This window comes from Carcharodon carcharias, chromosome 20 (assembly GCF_017639515.1).
Source record: "Carcharodon carcharias isolate sCarCar2 chromosome 20, sCarCar2.pri, whole genome shotgun sequence".
NCBI lineage: Eukaryota > Metazoa > Chordata > Chondrichthyes > Lamniformes > Lamnidae > Carcharodon > Carcharodon carcharias.
Window position 1 is genome coordinate 77,484,431 of NC_054486.1, and position 18,196 is coordinate 77,502,626.

The following is an 18,196-nucleotide window of genomic DNA, read 5'->3' on the forward strand; positions in this document are numbered from 1 at the left end:
CAGGAGGGTGAACTTCTGCAATTGTTCAGTAGGTTTGAGGTTCTCTCAGCTTGTTTGGATGGAGAGCGGGGCTGCAGGGTGGGTGAGCAAACTGACCACGGCACCGTGGTACAGGAAGCCATTAAAAAGGAGGGAGCAAAAAGGAACACAGTGGTAGTAGGGGACAGTATAGTGAGAGGGATCAACACTGTTCTCTGTAGCAAACAGCAAGAGTCCAGATGACTGTTTTGCCTGCCCAGTGCCAAAATTCAGACGGCTGCTCAGGGCTGGAGAGGAACTTACGATGGGAGGGGGAGATTCCAATTGTAGTGGTCCATGTAGGTGCCAGTGACATAGGTAGAACCAGGAAAGAGGTTCTGCCTAGAGAGTATGAGGAGCTAGGCACTAAATTGAAAAGCAGAACCTCAAAGATTATAATCTCTGGAGTATTACTTAGCCACATGCAAATTGACATAGGGGACATAAAATTAGAGAGGTTAAAACCTGGCTCAAAGACCGGTGTGGGAGAATTGGGTTTCGGTTTGTGGGGCATTGACACCAGTACTGGGGAAATTGGGGGCTGTACCGTTGAGACGGTCTACACCTGAACTGGGCTAGGACCACATAACTAGGGAAGTAGAGAGAGTTCTAAGCTAAATAGCAAGGGATCAAATGTGGAACGATGTGGTATATCAAAGAGCAGAGACAAGGTGAGAGAGGAAAATAGTAATATGGGAAATGAGGGTCAGAGAATAACAGGAAAGGACAGAGAGAAAAAAACCTAAGAATGCACAAAGAATCAAGACTAGATGTCACAAAGATAACAAAAAGACTAAACTAAAGGCTCTGTATCTGAATGTGTGTAACATTCATAAAAAAGTTAATGAATTGATAGTGCACACTGAAGTAAATAAAAATGATCTGATAGCCATTACAGAGACCTGGCTGCAAGGTGACAAGGATTGGGTCCTGAATATTGAAGAGTATAAGACCTTCAAGAAGGGTAGAAAGCTAGGCAAAGGTGGAGGGGTAGCACTGTTAATCAAATATGGCATTTGTGCAATAGTTAGAGTTGACCTTGGTTCAGGGGATTAGGATGTAAAATCAGTTTAGATGGCGTTGAGGAACAGTAGGGGAAAGAAGTCATTAGTGGGAGTGGTCTGTCAGTCTCCTAACTACAATGTGGGACAAAGTATACAGGAATAAATGTTGGGTGCTTGTGATAAAGGGATGGCAACAATCATGGGTGACTTTAATCTACATATAAACTGAAAAAAATCAGATTGGCAGGAATAGCCTGGATGAGGAGTTCAAAGAATGCTTTCGAGATTGTTTCTTTGAGCAACACGTTCTGGAACCAATCAGAGAGCAGGTTATATTAGACTTGGTATTGTGTAATGTGACAGGATTAATTAATGACCCCAGAGTAAAGACACCTCTAGGTAGCAGCGACCACAATATGAATGAATTTTATATCCATTTGAAAGGGACAAGAGTGAGTCTAAGATTAGTATTTTGAACTTAAATAAGGGCAACTATGTAGGCATGAAAGATGAGCGAGCTGAAGTGAACTGGGATACTAGGCTAGGGGACAGATCAATACAGAAGTAGTGGCAGACATTTAAGTGTATATTTCATAATACTCAGAATAAGTACATTCCTTTAAAAAAAATTCTGTAGGGAGAACCCACCACCCATGGTTAACTAAAGAAGTTAAGGAAAGCATCAAACTTAAGGAAAAAGCATATAATTGCATAAAAATGAGTAGCAGGGTCAGATGATTGGTCAGAATATAAAGAACAGCAGAGAATGACTAAATGGTTAATCAGCAGAAAGAAATTAGAGTATGAGAGGAAGCCAGCTAGAAATGTGAAAATGGAAAGCAAGAGCTTCTACAGGTATTTAAACAGGAAAAGTGTAGGTAAAGTGAGTGTTGGTCCTCTAAAGAGTGAGAATGGTAAGTTAATAGTAGATAATAAAGGAAATGGCAGATGAAATGAACAAATATTTTGCCTCTACTATACAGGACACAAAAAAACATTTCAATAATAGCTGTACATTGGGAGGTAGAGGGGAGAGAAGAACTTGGCGAAACTACAATCATTAGGGAAGCAGTACTGAGCAAACCGATGGAGCTGCAGGCTGACAAGTCTCTAGGTCCAGATGGATTTCATCGTAGGATCTTAAAAGAGGTGGCTAATGCGTAGATGTGTTGGTATTAATTTTCCAGAATTCCCTAGATTCTGGAAAGATTCCATCAGACTGGAAAGTAGCAAATGTAACCCCTCTATTCAAGAAGGGAGGAAAGCAGAAAACAGGTAACTACAGGCCAGTTAGCTTGACGTCTGTTGTGGGTAAAGTGTTAGAGTCGATCATTAAGGAGGTTATATCTGGGCACTTAGAGAAGTTCAAGGTAATCGGGAAGAGTCAGCACGATTTTATGAAAGGGAAATCATGTTTAACCAATTTATTAGAGTTCTTTGAAGGAGTAACATGTGCGGTGGATAGAGGGAAGCCTGTAGGTGTATTGTACTTGGATTTCCAGAAAGCATTTGATAAGGTACCACATCAAAGGTTATTAAAATAAAAGTGGATGATAACATATTAACTTGGATAGAAGATTGGCTGGTTGGCAGAAAACAGACAGTATGCATAAATGGGTCTTTGATTGGCAGGATGTGATGAGTGAAGTCCCACAGGGGTCTATGCTGGGGCCTCAACTTTTTACAGTTTACGTCAATGATTTAGATGAGGGGAGCAAAGGCATGGTGGCTAAATTTGCATATGACACAAAGATAGGTAGGAAAGTATTTTGTGAAGAAGACATAAGGAGTTTGCTGACAGGTATAGATTAGTTGAGCGAGTTGACAAAAACTTGGCAGATGGAGTATAATGTGGGAAAATGTGAAATTGTTCACTTTGGCAGGAAGAATAAAAAAGCAGAGTTTTACTTAAACAAAGAATGACTGTAGAATTCCAAGGTGCAGAGGGACCTAGGTGTTTTCGTGCACGAGTCACAAAAAGTTGGCATGCAGGTACAGCATGCGATCAAGAAAGCTAATGGAATGCTACCCTTTATTACAAGAGAAATTGAATATAAAAGTAAGGATGTTATATTTCAGTTATACAGGGCATTGGTGAGACCGCATCTCGAATACCTTGTGCAGTTTTAGTCTCCATATTTAAGGAAGGATGTAAATGTGTTGATGCAGTTCAGAGGAGGTTTACTGGATTGATACCTGGAATGAGCAGATTGTCTCATGAGGATAGGCTGGACAGGCTGAGCTTGTTTCCACTGGAGTTTAGAAGAGTGAGGGGTGATTTGATTGAAATATATAAGATCCCGAATGGTCTTGACAAGGTGGAAGTGGAAAGGATGTTTGCTCTTGTGGGTGAGTCCAGAACTAGGGGGCACAGTTTTAAAATTAGGGGTTGCCCTTATAGGACAGAGACAAGGAGAAATTTTTTCTCTCGGAGGGTTGTGTGACTTTAGAACTCTCTGCCTCAGAAGGCAGTGGAAGTGGGGTCACTGAATATTTTTAAGGCAGAGGTAGATAGATTATTTTTAGGCAAGGGAATCCAAGGTTATCAGGGGTAGATGGGAATGTAGAACATGAAACACAAACAGGTCAGCCATGATCTTAATGAATGGCGGAGCAGGCTTGAAGGGCCGAGTGGCCTACTTCTGCTCCTATTTCTTATGTATAAATGTTCCAACTTCTGTTCCCTCACAAAATTACTGAGATTAAGTCTCACCCACATTCTATACAGTGCATGAAGTTAGTTTTTCACTCTGTGTACAGTTATTGGTCAACTTCTCTCAATGACCTGAAAACTGCACATACCAGTTCCATGTTGCAACTAACTTTATCAGCAAAAACACCCAGATCAACTGAAACCAGAGATCCTCTCTAAGCTTTATCCAACTCCATGACGATATAGTCTGCTCTAGAATGTCCTTAACCTGACCTTTCGGTTAATTATCCCTCATTTACAATTTCTTCTTTGATCTGATGAAGTAAGTGGGTTTTACAACTTTCAGGGTTTATTAAACACTTTTGAACTAATTTAGTTCCAACTCCCAAAACAAAAAACATCTCCCTGGAATGCAAGCATTGCAGACATCACATCTCCAGCTAAGTAAGCTATCTGCTGTTTTATGGCTCTTTCTCTTCTATTCTGACTTTATTAAACAAACATGGGTGTCCTTTTGAATTGCCATTTTTTGGGCATTCTGGCAATCTCTAAAGCCCAACATTAGAATTACCTTACCATTACAACTGTAATTAGAAAAAACAATTTCTAAAATTTTAACAGAACAATGAACTAGATATTTGCAACAAGTGTCAGCCTTTATTTTTTGTGCTCAAGCCATGGAGCAGAACTTGAACTCAGAACCTTGTGACTGAGAGGTGAGTGCGTTAACCAACTGAGCCATTGCTGACACAAGAAATAAGAGAGCTACCATTACACGAATGGGTGTATTCTACAGGCCACCAGCTAGTGGGAAAAAAATAGAGGAGCACATTTGCAGAGATATTGCAGGGAGATGAAAATGCAAGACTGCACGCAATTACTATCCTAGTCCATATTAGGATAGTTAAAGGACAGAGAGAGAGAGAGAAAGATGTTTCTGAAGTGTGTTCAGGAACTTTTCTTGATCAGTACTTTCCAGCCCAATAAGGGAGGAGGTATTGCTGGATCTGGTTCTGGGTAATCAGGTGGGTCAAGTAGATTGTCAGTCGTGGAACATTTAAGGAACAGTGGTCATAGTATCACAAGGTTCAGGTTAGCTATAGAAAAGGACAGAGGTAGAATAAAAATACTTAATTGGAAGAGAGACAATTTGAGTGGGGTGAGAATAGATTTATTTTTTAATTTGTTCATGGGATGTGGGCATCACTGACAAGGCCAATATTTATTGCTCATCCCTAATAGCCTGTGAGAAGGTGGTGTTGAGCCACGTTCTTGAACTGCTGCAGTCCATGCGGTGTAGCTATGCCCATAGGTGCTGTTAGGGAATAGTTCCAGAATTTTGACCTAATGACAGTGAAGGGAAGGCAATATAGCTTCAGGTCAGGGTAGTGTGTGATTTGGAGAGGAACTTGCAGGTGGTAGTGTTCCCATGCATCTATTTCCCTTGCCTTTCTAGGCGGTAGAGGTTGCAGGTTTGGAAGGAGCTGTCGAAGGAGCCTTGGTGAGTTGCTGCAGTGCATCTTGTAGTTGGTACACATTGCTACTCCTGTGCATTGGTGATGGAGGAAGTGAATATTTAAGGTGGTGGATGTGGTGCCAATCAAGAAAGTTGCTTTGTACTGGATTGTATCAAGCTTCATGAGTGTTGTTGGAGCTGCACTCATTCAAGCAAGTGGAGGGTATCCCATCACATTCACGTGGCTTGTTGATGGTGGATAGATTTGGGGAGTCAGAGGTGAGTTATTCGCTGTAGAATTCCCAGTCTGTAACCTGTTCTTGTAGCCAATGTATTTATACGGCTGGTCTAGTTAAGTTTCTGGTCAATGGTAATCCCCAGCAAGTTGATGGTAAGGATTTAGTAATGGTAATGTCATTGAACATTGAGAGAATTTAACCATTTCCCCTTGTTGAAAATGGTCATTGTCTGGAACTTGTGTGGTGTGAATGTTACTTGCACTTATCAGTCCAGGCCTGACTGTAGTCCAGATCTTCCTGCATGTGGGTTCAGACTGCTGCAACATCTGAGTTGTACTAAATGGTTCTGAACACTGCAATCCTGAGTGAACATCCCCACATCTTGACTTATGTTGGAGGGAAGTTCATTGATGAAGCAGCTGAAAATGTTTGGGCCTAGAACAGTATCTGAGGTACTCCTGCAGTGATATCCTGGGGCTCTAACATCAAGCAACCATCTTCCTTTGTGTTAGATATGACTCCAATCAGTGAAGAGTTTTTGCTGCATGACCTGCTGTGTATTTCTAGCATTTTCCATTTATAGTTAAGATTTCCAGCATCTGCCGGATTTTTGCAAGGATATTAAAGTGCTATTTCGGCAACAGGGAAACATTTCCTTGATATGACTTCCTTTCTTCATGCAATGAAGTTTATGTAACGTCTGTGAGGCAAAGGAAAATTGCTGCTGGCACAGGATGCTGAGTTATGAACAGTGATAAGAAAAAGTATAACGATAGAGGGCATTCACCTAGAAGAGGAGCGACAGAGAATCCTCCACAGAAGCAAGAAACCTCTATTGGCATGGCTCCAATGACTGAAATAATCAGTGTCCTGAGTTATAAGAGCTGTCTATAAATAGCATACCCTCACACTGGTAAGGTCAAAGTTGCTGCTTTGTTGGTAGACAAGAAGTCTATCATAATTAAAGTGATGTTTAAAATACACAAAAAATATCATGTTTGATTCAACAGGTCTGAACCCAAATTATATTTAAAGATGGTGCGCAATTATCTAACAAAATCTTCCCCAAAGTTTACTGAGAATAATAAAGAATTTAACTGTTTTGGAATTTAATGATAAACAAAGGCATGGGAAGATGCATATCAGTAGGGTCTTTTAAGTTTAAAGTACAATCCATTTCCATATATCTGTTTTAACAGGGAAGCTGTCTAATAATGCACAATGTTAGTTTTAGCTGACTAAATCTTGTGAAAATTGTCTTCTAAGTGTCTTCAAATATTTTGGGAAAACAACCAAATGAGGCCGAAGAAAATCATTCTTGTTGGGCTGACAACCCAACAGAGGCATTTTGGGAAAGGCTCCACACTGTGCGTACTCAGACTGTGGGGTCTCCCTTAAGCTAACATTGATAACTTCATGGAAAAATATTGAAGATGATTTTCATCTTCATCACCTGGGTAGAATCCAATAATGGAACTAATATTGTGCATCTACAAAGAGCACCCAATCTGCTCTGACAGATTACCACCCAGACAATGAACACCTTATTGCTCTTAGGTACTAAATTATAGTAACAGCTTTAATGCTTTATCAAAGGTGTTAGGTCAAGATGAAAAAAATCAGATTAGATTTGTTAATGCAATTCAGGAGCACTACCCATTAAGTCCGTATTCAATAGTTAAATATTAAATATGTTACAAAACATGAGACCAGAACAATGTTTAAAATGACCATTTCTGCTCAAAAATTAGAGTTGCTATTCCAATTTTAAAGCATTCCAAAACATATAAATATGCTGCAAATAATCACAGTATAACAATTATATATTTATTTCAGGTAACTTTTCACTAGAAAAAATTGGCATTTGTTTTAATGGTGGAACAGTTAATTAGCTGGTGGAACAGTTAATTAGCTGGTTGAACAGAGAAAGGCAAGTGGCAAGTACCAATGTTACTCATTTTACCTGCTTGCGTCCCTTATGAATTCGCCAGAGGTTGTGCACCACAGCTGGACTTAGATTCTCATTCTCTTCTAAGCATTTAACTCTACACTGTATAGTAGCAGCTTGTTTCTCAGCAAATCTACAGGAAAGAGAAATCACAATGAGCATGTTTATTTTTGTTACTTAATGTGAACTAGTATCCTTCTCTCTCAACTTAAATGATCTATTAAAAATCTTAAATCAGCCAGCATTTTCTGTTTAAAACCTTCCTCCAGTTGTTATATTGTGATCATGTTTGCGTAAATTTCACCATTGTAAATTCCCAAGACCACATTTCCCATTCAATTTTCCTATCTCACTTTCACCATTATTTGATAAACCAATCAAATCATTCAAAATGCTTTGACTGGGCACATAACGTAGGGGTTGGGGGCACATGGAAAAGTCCCTGCATTTGAACAATGAGGCCAGAGGCACACCTGATTTTGGGCCTTGGGTCCCAATATAATTGAGCCAGCAAGTTTTGGGCACTAATAGCAGCTTGCCAGCGATGTGGAAAGAAAGATGGGCCAAAACAAAGATAGCAGCGGCCTTCAGATAATTAATGAAAGGGTACTGGGAAGCGAGTGTGGATGGTTGGTTGCAACCTAATAGGCAATCCCTTTAAGAACTGACTGTTAGGCCACATGTAAACCTGGAGCTATATTTTGTAACTATATTTTATTTGTACATGCAAAGAGCCCAATGCCTATTTCAGGTGTGATCATTACACACCAATTTTTTGGCCTCAGTCAATATGGTGGGTGCCATATTTTTGGCTTGTAATGAGTATGAGCTTTCTGCACTTCTTACTGGAGGCTTAGGAATCTGTTCAATGGGCGCTATGTGGCTATATTTCCAAGCCACCATGTTATATGATTTCAAACAATGCACTTCAGATGTCACTACCTCAAAGAAATCAAGGGTTTTGATCAGACAGAGTTTACTCCTGAGATGGTTATTAGTCTAGAATTGCTCATATAATCCTCAGATTTTGTCCTGATAATTGATTCATTGTTTGACATGGAATGTAAGCGAGATTAGTCTGTAGCTATCTGCACCTCTGTGTCACCTTTTTTTGAATATCTGATAGTATTTATCATTAATTATTACAGTACTCTTAAATCAAAACCATCATGAAGTTGGAAAAGACACTAAAGGCTATGGGGGATATTAAGAAAATAGAGTCATGATAGAATTCTATTGTTGTAGCAATTCACAGATCAGACTGAATTAAACTGAATTTCAGTGCTCAATAAATTGGCTGCAAATCTTCAAGTGATAAATTTACAAAGATTCTGGTTTATAAAAGAAATGTATACAGATATGGTACCTTCCATGCTTTGAATGCTTTCTTTCAAACTGGCTTCTTTGTTGCGAAAAATTTAACTTTTATCTATCTTCTGAAATTGCGAAGTTCATGATTTGTTGAAAAACAATTTTCCTTTATAAATTCAGTTCAGTTGACATAGAATTGACAATTCAATTGTCTAATTCTACAAAATATCTATCTTTGCCTAACAAAAATGAAGGGCAAAAATGACTGTGCTTCAAAATTAATTTGTATAAATTAACACTTTAACATGATTCTCAGAGATGAGAGATGGCCCTAAATAAGTGCAAATACTTTCTTTCCCTTTCAACTGAATTGCTCATGTTCTGAAATATATTCGTTTATCCCAGGGTCTTGATAGAGGAAAAACATATTTTGGCACTGGGTGGAAAACTCAGTAGGAAAGTCAAGAGAATGTCAATAATGTTTACTGAAGTAACTGTCCTTTTGAAAACCCTGAATAAAATTTCACCCCAAACACTGAAATTATTACTAATTTTTTATCAAAGTAAATTTACTGCTTTAACATTCCTTTTACCTTTAAACACAAATCAATTTCTGAAAGTGCAAAGTCAAAAATTATGATTTTATGAAAATATTAAAGGGAAACATTTTTAAAATATCAATACATTGTAGAAAATTCACCTATTGATAAACACAAAAGAGTTTGTTCACAAGGAATATCTAGATAAAACATGAGTATTTTTATGGTCAAAGACAGATTTAACACGAACGAGAGAAATAATCAAGTGTCATGCTGGTTGGAAACTTTGGCTCACCTCAATTCGCGAAAATAAGGATGCTGCAATGCACGCCTAGCAGTGATTCTTTCTTCAGGGTCATACTCCATCATTGCATGCATCAGTGAAATACTCTCAGAGGTAGTGTGCGGAATGAGGCAAGATATTCCTGTTCCTTTTTTTTGGGGAAAGTCAAAACTCATAGCCCGTGTTCTACATTTAAAATCATATAAATTGATCATTATTCTACTCAAATAATCTAAACAGAACAGCTTTAAACATTTAAGTACAAGGCATTACAAAAATTAACAGAAGAAACCACACATAATTGTTTGAACTTCACTACCTGTGGTATTATAAATTTCCTACTTTGTACAAGCATCTTCATTAAGCAACCTCCACATATCACAGGAATAAACCAGAATTGCTTACAGGGAAAATTACAAGGATTTAAAGAAATTTTGATCTTGATAATGTGAATAGGTCAACCAAATGATCTTCCTTCCTTTAAACATTGTAAAAGCACCTTCAGTCCAATAGCAAAAGCAGAATGCAACAATAATCATAAATAACTGTCTCTAGTCTAGGGTACAGGTATAATAGCCACCAACTGTCCAACAAGGATTCACAGTGACAGTTGCAATGGTGTTTATCTATAATGGCTGGGATGCACGCATCCCAGCTCTAACACTGAAGACATTAGCTACCAACCAAGCTGCCCTCATCTTTGCTCCTTACAGCAGAGCAGAGGAGAGTTGGGATACACCAGAAAAAAAAGTAGTAGCAACAAAGTAACTATGCAGTACTACACAAGTACAGGTTAAACACAGGTGATGGAACCTTGAAAGAACACTTCAGGCTGTGGTAGTTTAATCAAGACTTCAGCAACAGAATATAAGTTGATCTGCTGTTCCTAGTTGAGTAAAATATGGGACAGAAAACTGAAATGATTTTTCAAGACACACGACAACACAGTGTGGTGAAACTGACAAAGATGGAAATATGTTATGTAATTTGTCTGAAGTGGTGTGACAATGAGGAAAAAAAATGAACTAGGCAAGTTGGAGTGAAATTTCAGGATTTTGGATGAGAAATTACCTAATTTAATGCCACTTGTAGCCTTGCACTGTTCACCATGCTGCCAGTTGCCTTCTACAAGGCCTGTGCATATTCTCTTAGAAGGGCACGTGGGGTGGGGCGGCCCTGCGTGTGATAGGAGACTGAATTAATGCTATTCCGGCATCACACAGCCCAAGCAGCTGATGTGATGCCAGGATTCCTTATTTAATGAGCAGCCAATTTATTCCTACATCACTCAGCAAACAGGACGTGTGAAGCTGCAAGATGGGCTCTGAACCAGGGTTATTTAAAGACCCAGGCATCCAAATTGCAGGCAAAGTGATTTTAACAAACGTTTTCTATTGCAAAGTGTCTAGAGGTATTCTGGACTGTTTTTTTGAGGTGTTTCAGTGAGTTCCTGGATTTGCCAGTTTTGCTGCATTCTCAAAGCAGGGTAAAAGGGGGGGAGGTGGGGTGGGCAGAGGAGCAGCTGATCTGCACATGCAAAGTCTGCAACAGGAATGAGGACAGCAGTGGTAGTGTCTCTGAGTCTGAAGCATGACAAGGAGATGCAGCAGAGAGGGCAAGCTCTGCATGATGCATTCTGTCAACTTGGAGCTAGACTTGTCCATGCTCATTGACAGTGACAGGACGTTGCCTGGCAAGCCAATGCAATTAGCATCTTAGTGTGCATGTCCTTTTAGCACTCTCCTGTATACCGTCTCACCGGAGTTGTCACCTGAATGTTTTGCAACAGTACTTATCCGCTACCTTGTCTTCTGGTGAGCTGGCAACCAAACCATCTTTTTTCCCTGGCCTGAATGCACGCCACCTGTGCCTGGATGACTCACTATGTGCTGATCCCAACTCTATACCAGCCACCAAGTTATGTGGTCACATGTATCATAGTGCCAGCGCTTTTTTATCAGCGCTGTGTGGCAGGCAGCAGCTCTTGTGTGTCTGAATGCAGGAACTCAGAGGAAGTGGATGGTGGTGGACGGACGGACAGATGGATTTTTTTTTGGGGGGGGGGGGGTGGTGTGGTAGGAAAGAGGGCAATGGTCACATGGTGTGCAGCTTGGTCATCATTCCAGATAGCAGAATGAGGGTGTGTTATGAGTTGAGAAAGGGTACAAAACAGTGACATGCCATTATTCTCAATGTTCTCAGTAATATCATGGGCCCTGTTGCAATCAATCCCATGATGCAGGCAATCATCTCCTTCATAGGGCTCAGGAGATGCATACATCCTTGTCCCCAGCAGTTCTGATTTGCTTCCTTTTATTGTGTATTATAAAAGAGGCATAAATTCAGTGCTTGTGTAGCAATGTGTCTGGATGATGTGCCTGCCATTGCTGAATAACAGGAATTATGTGCAGGCGACAAGGAGGATGTGAAACTGGCAGCTTTGATTGGCGTGTGAGGTGGAGTATCTGGATGTTGGGCCTGAGTCCAGGGTGCTAGGGAGTGCTGCTGACTGAGTGATGTGTGTAATTAGTGTGGAGCATTGAGCAGTCTGACAGGCTGCTTTTGTGGTGGGTAGATGTTACATGAAGATGGCAAGTTCATTTGACTTCTTATAGCACTACTGCCAGATCCTTGGGTCCAGACTCTGGAATTTGACCTCCCTGACTATCAACTCCACTCCATTCTGATGGTGATCCTTAAGGGTCTCCTGTGGAGCCAGTGCACATTTATGCCTCCAGTGTTGCATTCATCTGGAACCCTCTATCTACGCTGGGTGTTCACTTTGTAATAATTTATATTGCAGTAATATTTTTGTGCAACTTCCTTTTAAGGTATACTCTGCCTTTAAGAAGAACAGGCTAGTTGTACGAGGTGATCGGCAAACAAACCTGTCACCCCTACCCTGCTTTGTGTAGAGGCTGCAGGCAGCTTGGAGCAGCAGACAGCAGTACAGGAGACGCTTTGCTGGAAAGTACAATAATGCAGCGGAGAAGGGTACACAAAGATTGTGTGGTGCCCATCTTGATTTGCATGGTCAGGTTGTGTATCATGACCCCTGCTCCCCCCAAAAAAATACAGGATACCCCAAATTCCAGCCTGATAAAATAGGTCAGGAAAGGTCCCATGAAGAAAGAGAATACACAGGCTTTGTGGCAGGAAGAAAACATCAGAATGTGAAATATGAAAGAAAGATTAAGAATTAAATATGTATCCATATGTTTCTCAAAAATACATTAAAGAGCTTCAAATGCAATGAAGTACTACTGAAGTTTCCTTTTAATACTTTACAATTTGTATTCAGCAATGAGGGTCAGCAAAAAGGCTAGTGAGATCTTGTTTTATACGATTACATGACCAAAATGAATGTGGACTTTCTTACTGAAGCCCTCTACCATAATCTATTCTCACCCCATCTGCTTGGAATTTTTTAGGCTTCTGCTTCATTAATGTCATTATTCTTGCCTTGCAGCTGGAGGCAGTGCAGCAAAGATTCACTAGATTGGTCCCTGGAATGAGAGGGTTGTCCAATGATGAGAAGCTGAGTAAATTGGGCCTATACTATCTGGAATTAAGAATGAGAGGTGATCTTATTGAAGTGTACAAGGTTCTGAAGGGGTTTCACAGGGTACACAGTATGAAAAGGATTTGTATAGTAAATAACCGGAATTAAAAATTGCTGAATATTTCTTCTTCATTTCAGAATTCTGAGAGGTTGTTTCACTTGACTGGGGAATTTAGAGCAGAGAGTATCACAATACAAGGTTGATCATTTAGGTAGGACTAAGATGAGGAGATATTTTCTCAAATCAGAGGGTTGGATCTTTGACATTCTCTACCACAGAAGGTCATGGATATTGCATTGTTGAGTATATTCATGGCCGAGAGGTTTTTGGTCTCTCAGGGAATTAAGGGACATGGTGAGCAGACAGGAGAGTGAGTTAAGGCAGAAAATCAGCCACGATCGCAAGAATGACGGAGCAGGCTCAAGGGGTAGTATGGTCTACTCCTGCTCCTATTTCTTGTGTTCTTATTGCTAAGAAAAGATACATTGATTACTTACAGTAATTGGTGAATTTATGCAGCAACTGCCAATAGGCCAAAACATCAATCAGCTTCATGGCTACCATGTTTTATGGTTCAGAAAAAGCTTAACATGAAGTTAAACACCTCAACTCTATATATATGTAAAAATAGCAAGTAAATTTTAAAGTAATTGAGTATCTTTAAATCATTTTGCAATCTTTAAGTGTTCCTTTGTGAAGAGTTACACTGGAATTAAAGTATTATATTTCAAATACAAAGGATATGGAGTGCATGGTGTAGTTATCGAACTTTTCTGTTTAGATCCAAATAAATCTACAAGGAAGATTTCCACTACTTTTTATGTATAACAAAATTGTAATTGTAAAAATAATTTTAGAACTATAAAAAGTGAACAGCAGAAATCTTCCCACCCATATGTTTCTGCCCCATGTTTTGAATCAAATTACATACTGCATGAGACAAATCAACATGGTGACTACAGAAAAAAATGCAGCCACAACTATAAATTTTTGCAGCCATCACTTCAAAAAAATTAAAACAGAAGTGTTCAATTAAAAATTACTCTAGCAGTGCTGTATATGAAAGCCCCATAGTATTTCACCACGAGTAGTGAAGCAGTTTCATGCTTATAATTGCTTTACGTTTGTGTTAAGTTCAGATCGCAATGAAGTCACCAAAAGAACATGCTCTGTCGAGGGGGAAAAATTTTGATGTAAAAGAAAAAAAATGAGTCAGTCAACATGCATTCCTCTTGTTCTCTCCTGGCATATGCATCATGTTTCTCTCTGGCAGCCTTCTATCTTGTGAGATGGTAGTTGGCCACCAAGATGCAAACTGTGATTAAACATCGCCTGGAGTGGCTCAGGGGCCCCACTCCGCCATGGGAGTTTCTGCCACATTTGCCGCAGATGAAGACAGAGGGCTGAGAAGGTAGCTTTCTGTATTCCAGTGCCTCTCCAGAGGTCATGGCTGTCAACGAATGTCTCCCAGTTGTGTGTCAACTTTTGGCATCTTCATATCCCGCTTGCAGGTGTACTTGTGGCAGCAGTATGGATGTCCAGCAGGTTGTGACCCAATGGCCAGTTCGCTTTATAGAGGTCTTTAGGTATAGACCTTTCATTGGTCTGATGGATGTGGCCCAGCCAGCGTAGATGTCGCTGGCTTGGTAATGTGCATCATGTAGGGTCAGGTATAAGTATTGACAGAAAATGGTCCAAATCGAAATTCTGAAAGTTATCAATGGTTTATTGTAATTTAGGATGTACTTACTGCTTGAACTTCCTTAGGGTTTCAGATTTTGGAGTTCCAATAACTTCATGGATTTTCGCAATTTGGTTGACTTCATTAGAACCAGGAAAAAGTGGCTGTAGGCTGCAGGTAAAAAATTTCGAAATAAATTTTAAGTAATGATTCGATATTTCACTATGTTTAAAATCAGCTGTGTGCATGTACGTGCGCATATATTGGACCTCCTGTTGTATTAGAAATACACAGACATTACAACATTTGGGTCACCCAGCCCATATCATCCTTTACCCAGCCCATGAGTAAGCCATTCGTCCCACTGAGTCTGCTCCGCCATTCAAAGAGATCATGGCTGATCTGATAATCCTCAACTCCACTTTTTTGCCTTTTCCTCATAATCTTTGATTCCCTTACTGATTAAAAATCTGTCTGTCTCAGCCTTGAATATAATTAACAACCCAGCCTTTACAGCCCTCTGGGATAAAGAATCCCACAGATTGACTACCCTCAGAGAAGAAATTCCTCCTCATCTCTGTTTTAAATGGGCCTTCCATTACTCTGAGATTACGCCCTCTGGTCCTAGACTCTTCCCACCAGGGGAAACAACCTCTCAGCATCTACCCTGTCAAGCCTCCTAAGAAATCTTATATGTTTCTATAAAGTCACCTCTCATTCTTCTAAACTCCAACGAGTAGAGGCCCAGCTGACTCGACCTCTCCTAATAAGAAAATCCCTCTATCCCCGGGATCAACCTAGTGAACTTTCTCTGGACTGCCTCCAATACCAGTGTATCTTTCCTTAGATAAAGGGACAAAAACTGTTCACTGTATTCTAGGTGTGGTCTAACTAATGCCTTGTATAGTTTTAGCAAGACTTCCCTATTTTTATACTCCATTCCCTTTGAAATAAAGGCCAACATTCCATTTGCCTTGCCCATTACCTGCTGAACTTGTATGCTAGTCTTTTGGGATCCAAGCACGAGGACCCCCAAATCCCTCTGTGCTGCAGCTTTCTTCAGCCTTTCTACATTTAAATAATATTCAGCTCCTCTATTCTTCCTGCCAAAGTGTATAACCTCACACTTTCCCACATTACATTCTATCTGCCACTTTTTTGCCCACTCACTTAATCTGTCTATATCCCTCTGTAGACTCCTTTTGTCATCATCCTCACCACTTGCCTTTCCACCTATTTTTGTGTCATACGCAAACTTGGTGATAGTACATTCATTTCCTTCATCCAAGTCATTAATATATATGGTAAATAATTGTGGCCCTAGCACTAATCCCTGTGGCACTCCACTAGTTACAGGTTGCCATCCTGAAAATGCCCCCACATATCCCAACTCTCTGTCATATATTAGTTAGGCAGTCTTCTTTCCATGCTAATATACTATCCTCAACACCATGGGCTCATCTTATTAAGTAGCCTTTTGGAAATGCAAATATATTACATCTACTGGTTCCCCTTTATCTATCCTGCTTATTACTTCCTCAAAGAATTCTCATAAATTTGTCAGGCATGATTTCTCCTTCATGAAGCCATGCTGATTCTGCTTGATTAGATTATGTATTTCTAAATGCTCTGCTATTATATCCTTTATAATAGACTCCAGCATTTTCCCAATGACAGATGTTAAGCTGACTGGCCTAAAGTTACCTGTTTTTGGCTCCCTCCCTTTTTGAATAAGGGTGTTACATGGCAGTTTTCTAATCCTCTGGGATTTTTCCAGAATCTAAGGACTCTTGGAAGATTACTACCAGTGCATCCACTATCTCTGCAGTTATTTCCATCAATATCCTAGGATGCAACCCGTCAGGTCCAGGTGATGTATTGGCCTTTAGCCCCATTAGTTTCCCTAGTACTTTTTCTCTGGTGATAGTTATTGTTTTTACTTTCTCACCTCCCCCCTCCTTTTATCCTCCTCCCATAAGCCAACAATTCGAACAAAATTCACCCATTCATTATCACATCCTTTCATCATCCATCCAATTTAATCTTTACTGTTGACAATTTCCACCTCAACCACCAAACCCTGAAAGTGAACTCCACAACCTCACAAAGCGGTTTCTCCTGTCCTCAATTCTGAATCTGCTACATTTAATCTTGATGCTTAAACTACAGAAAACAGTCTGCTTCTATCAAGCCTATCCTATCCTTTCATAGTTTTATACATTTTCATCATATTACCATATTATCTGCATTGTTCAAGAGCAAAGAAAATTTCATACCAGGCAGCATCTTAGGGTTTGTGCACTGTATCCTCTCTGAAGCGACAATATCCTTCTTATACTATATACTCATACTATATACTCAATACTAGGCATATACTGTAACTGAAGGTTTAAGATTTTATATAGGCTCAATAAAATTTAGATAAAACTTAGAAATTGATTAATTTTGCTGCTTCAGGACCCTGAGGTGCTGTTTTTCATGTCCTATTGACTTGAACCCCCAAATCCCTCAGTTCTTCCACAGCACAAAGCCCACTTCCATTCAGGGTATAATTACTAGTTTTTTTTTACCAAAGTGTGTCACCTCACACTTACTGTTGTAAAATTCCAGCCACCATGTTTAGTCTATTTCCACATCTTATCAATACTCAAGAAAGCCTTCTTTCACAATCTAAGCTCCTGCACTGTGCAATGGGTTTACACAACACTCGAGTACCAAAACTCCAACTCCACCTCCACCACCTGCAGGATGAGAGTGGTTCAGCATGCGCCGGAACTCCACAAGAACAAGAAATATTTACAGGGCCAGAGACAAAACAACACAGTGAGTTGCATAGTTAGTGGTGTGCTTGGGGGAAACTGAGACAAGCCAAGTTTGTACAAGCAAATGGATACGTTTCCCCTCCACCACCCTACACCCCAATTTGTATAGACAGGATTATAAGAAATATAGCTCATGTGCTCCAGAATTCTCTAGTGTCAAACACCTCTTCCCCACGACCTCTCTTTCGCAAAGTAATTTCAATATTTCCACCAGTTACACCACAGTACTGGGACAAACCTTCCAGCTGCATGCACGGCCGATACATATGGACTGCTGGGCGGGACAAATTAAGCCTGCACAGATAAATCCACCATAAGAGGTTTCATTGCTTCAAACATCTACTCCCAAGTGCAACAAAGCATTAAGTTTCCTGATCGTTTTCCAGGGTTCTGCCCATCAGCAACATGATTAATCCAGGGAAACACTACGGGCCGGTCCTGTATGTGGTCCTCTATACAGCAAAAATTTATATGGGGCTAGATTATATGGGGGTGGTGGCGTGGGGTGGAATGACTTCTGGCAACATCAGTATCTTTAACAAAATGACTGAACTAAATGTTGAATAGGCTCATTTCTCTAAAAATTACTACTCCCCATCTTCTCACAACCCCCAAGATGTGGAAATTCTCTGTACCTGGCAAGGCCAAGCTGTAGAAGTACATAATTCAATGATATTGT

At 40.0% G+C, this 18,196-nt stretch overlaps 1 protein-coding gene across 3 annotated transcripts in view; it reads right to left on the reverse strand.

Moving 5' to 3' along the window:
- The window catches only part of LOC121292186 (MAPK/MAK/MRK overlapping kinase-like), a 122,826-nt gene that overhangs the window by 46,698 nt on the left and 57,932 nt on the right, over positions 1-18,196 (reverse strand). For all 3 annotated transcript variants that reach the window (XM_041213843.1, XM_041213842.1, XM_041213841.1), the window contains 3 exons: positions 14,765-14,866; positions 9,464-9,637; positions 7,334-7,451 (listed from right to left, as the gene is read on the reverse strand). In XM_041213843.1, the coding sequence (XP_041069777.1) occupies positions 7,334-7,451; positions 9,464-9,637; positions 14,765-14,866 (394 nt within the window). The remainder of the gene's footprint in view (positions 1-7,333; positions 7,452-9,463; positions 9,638-14,764; positions 14,867-18,196) is intronic.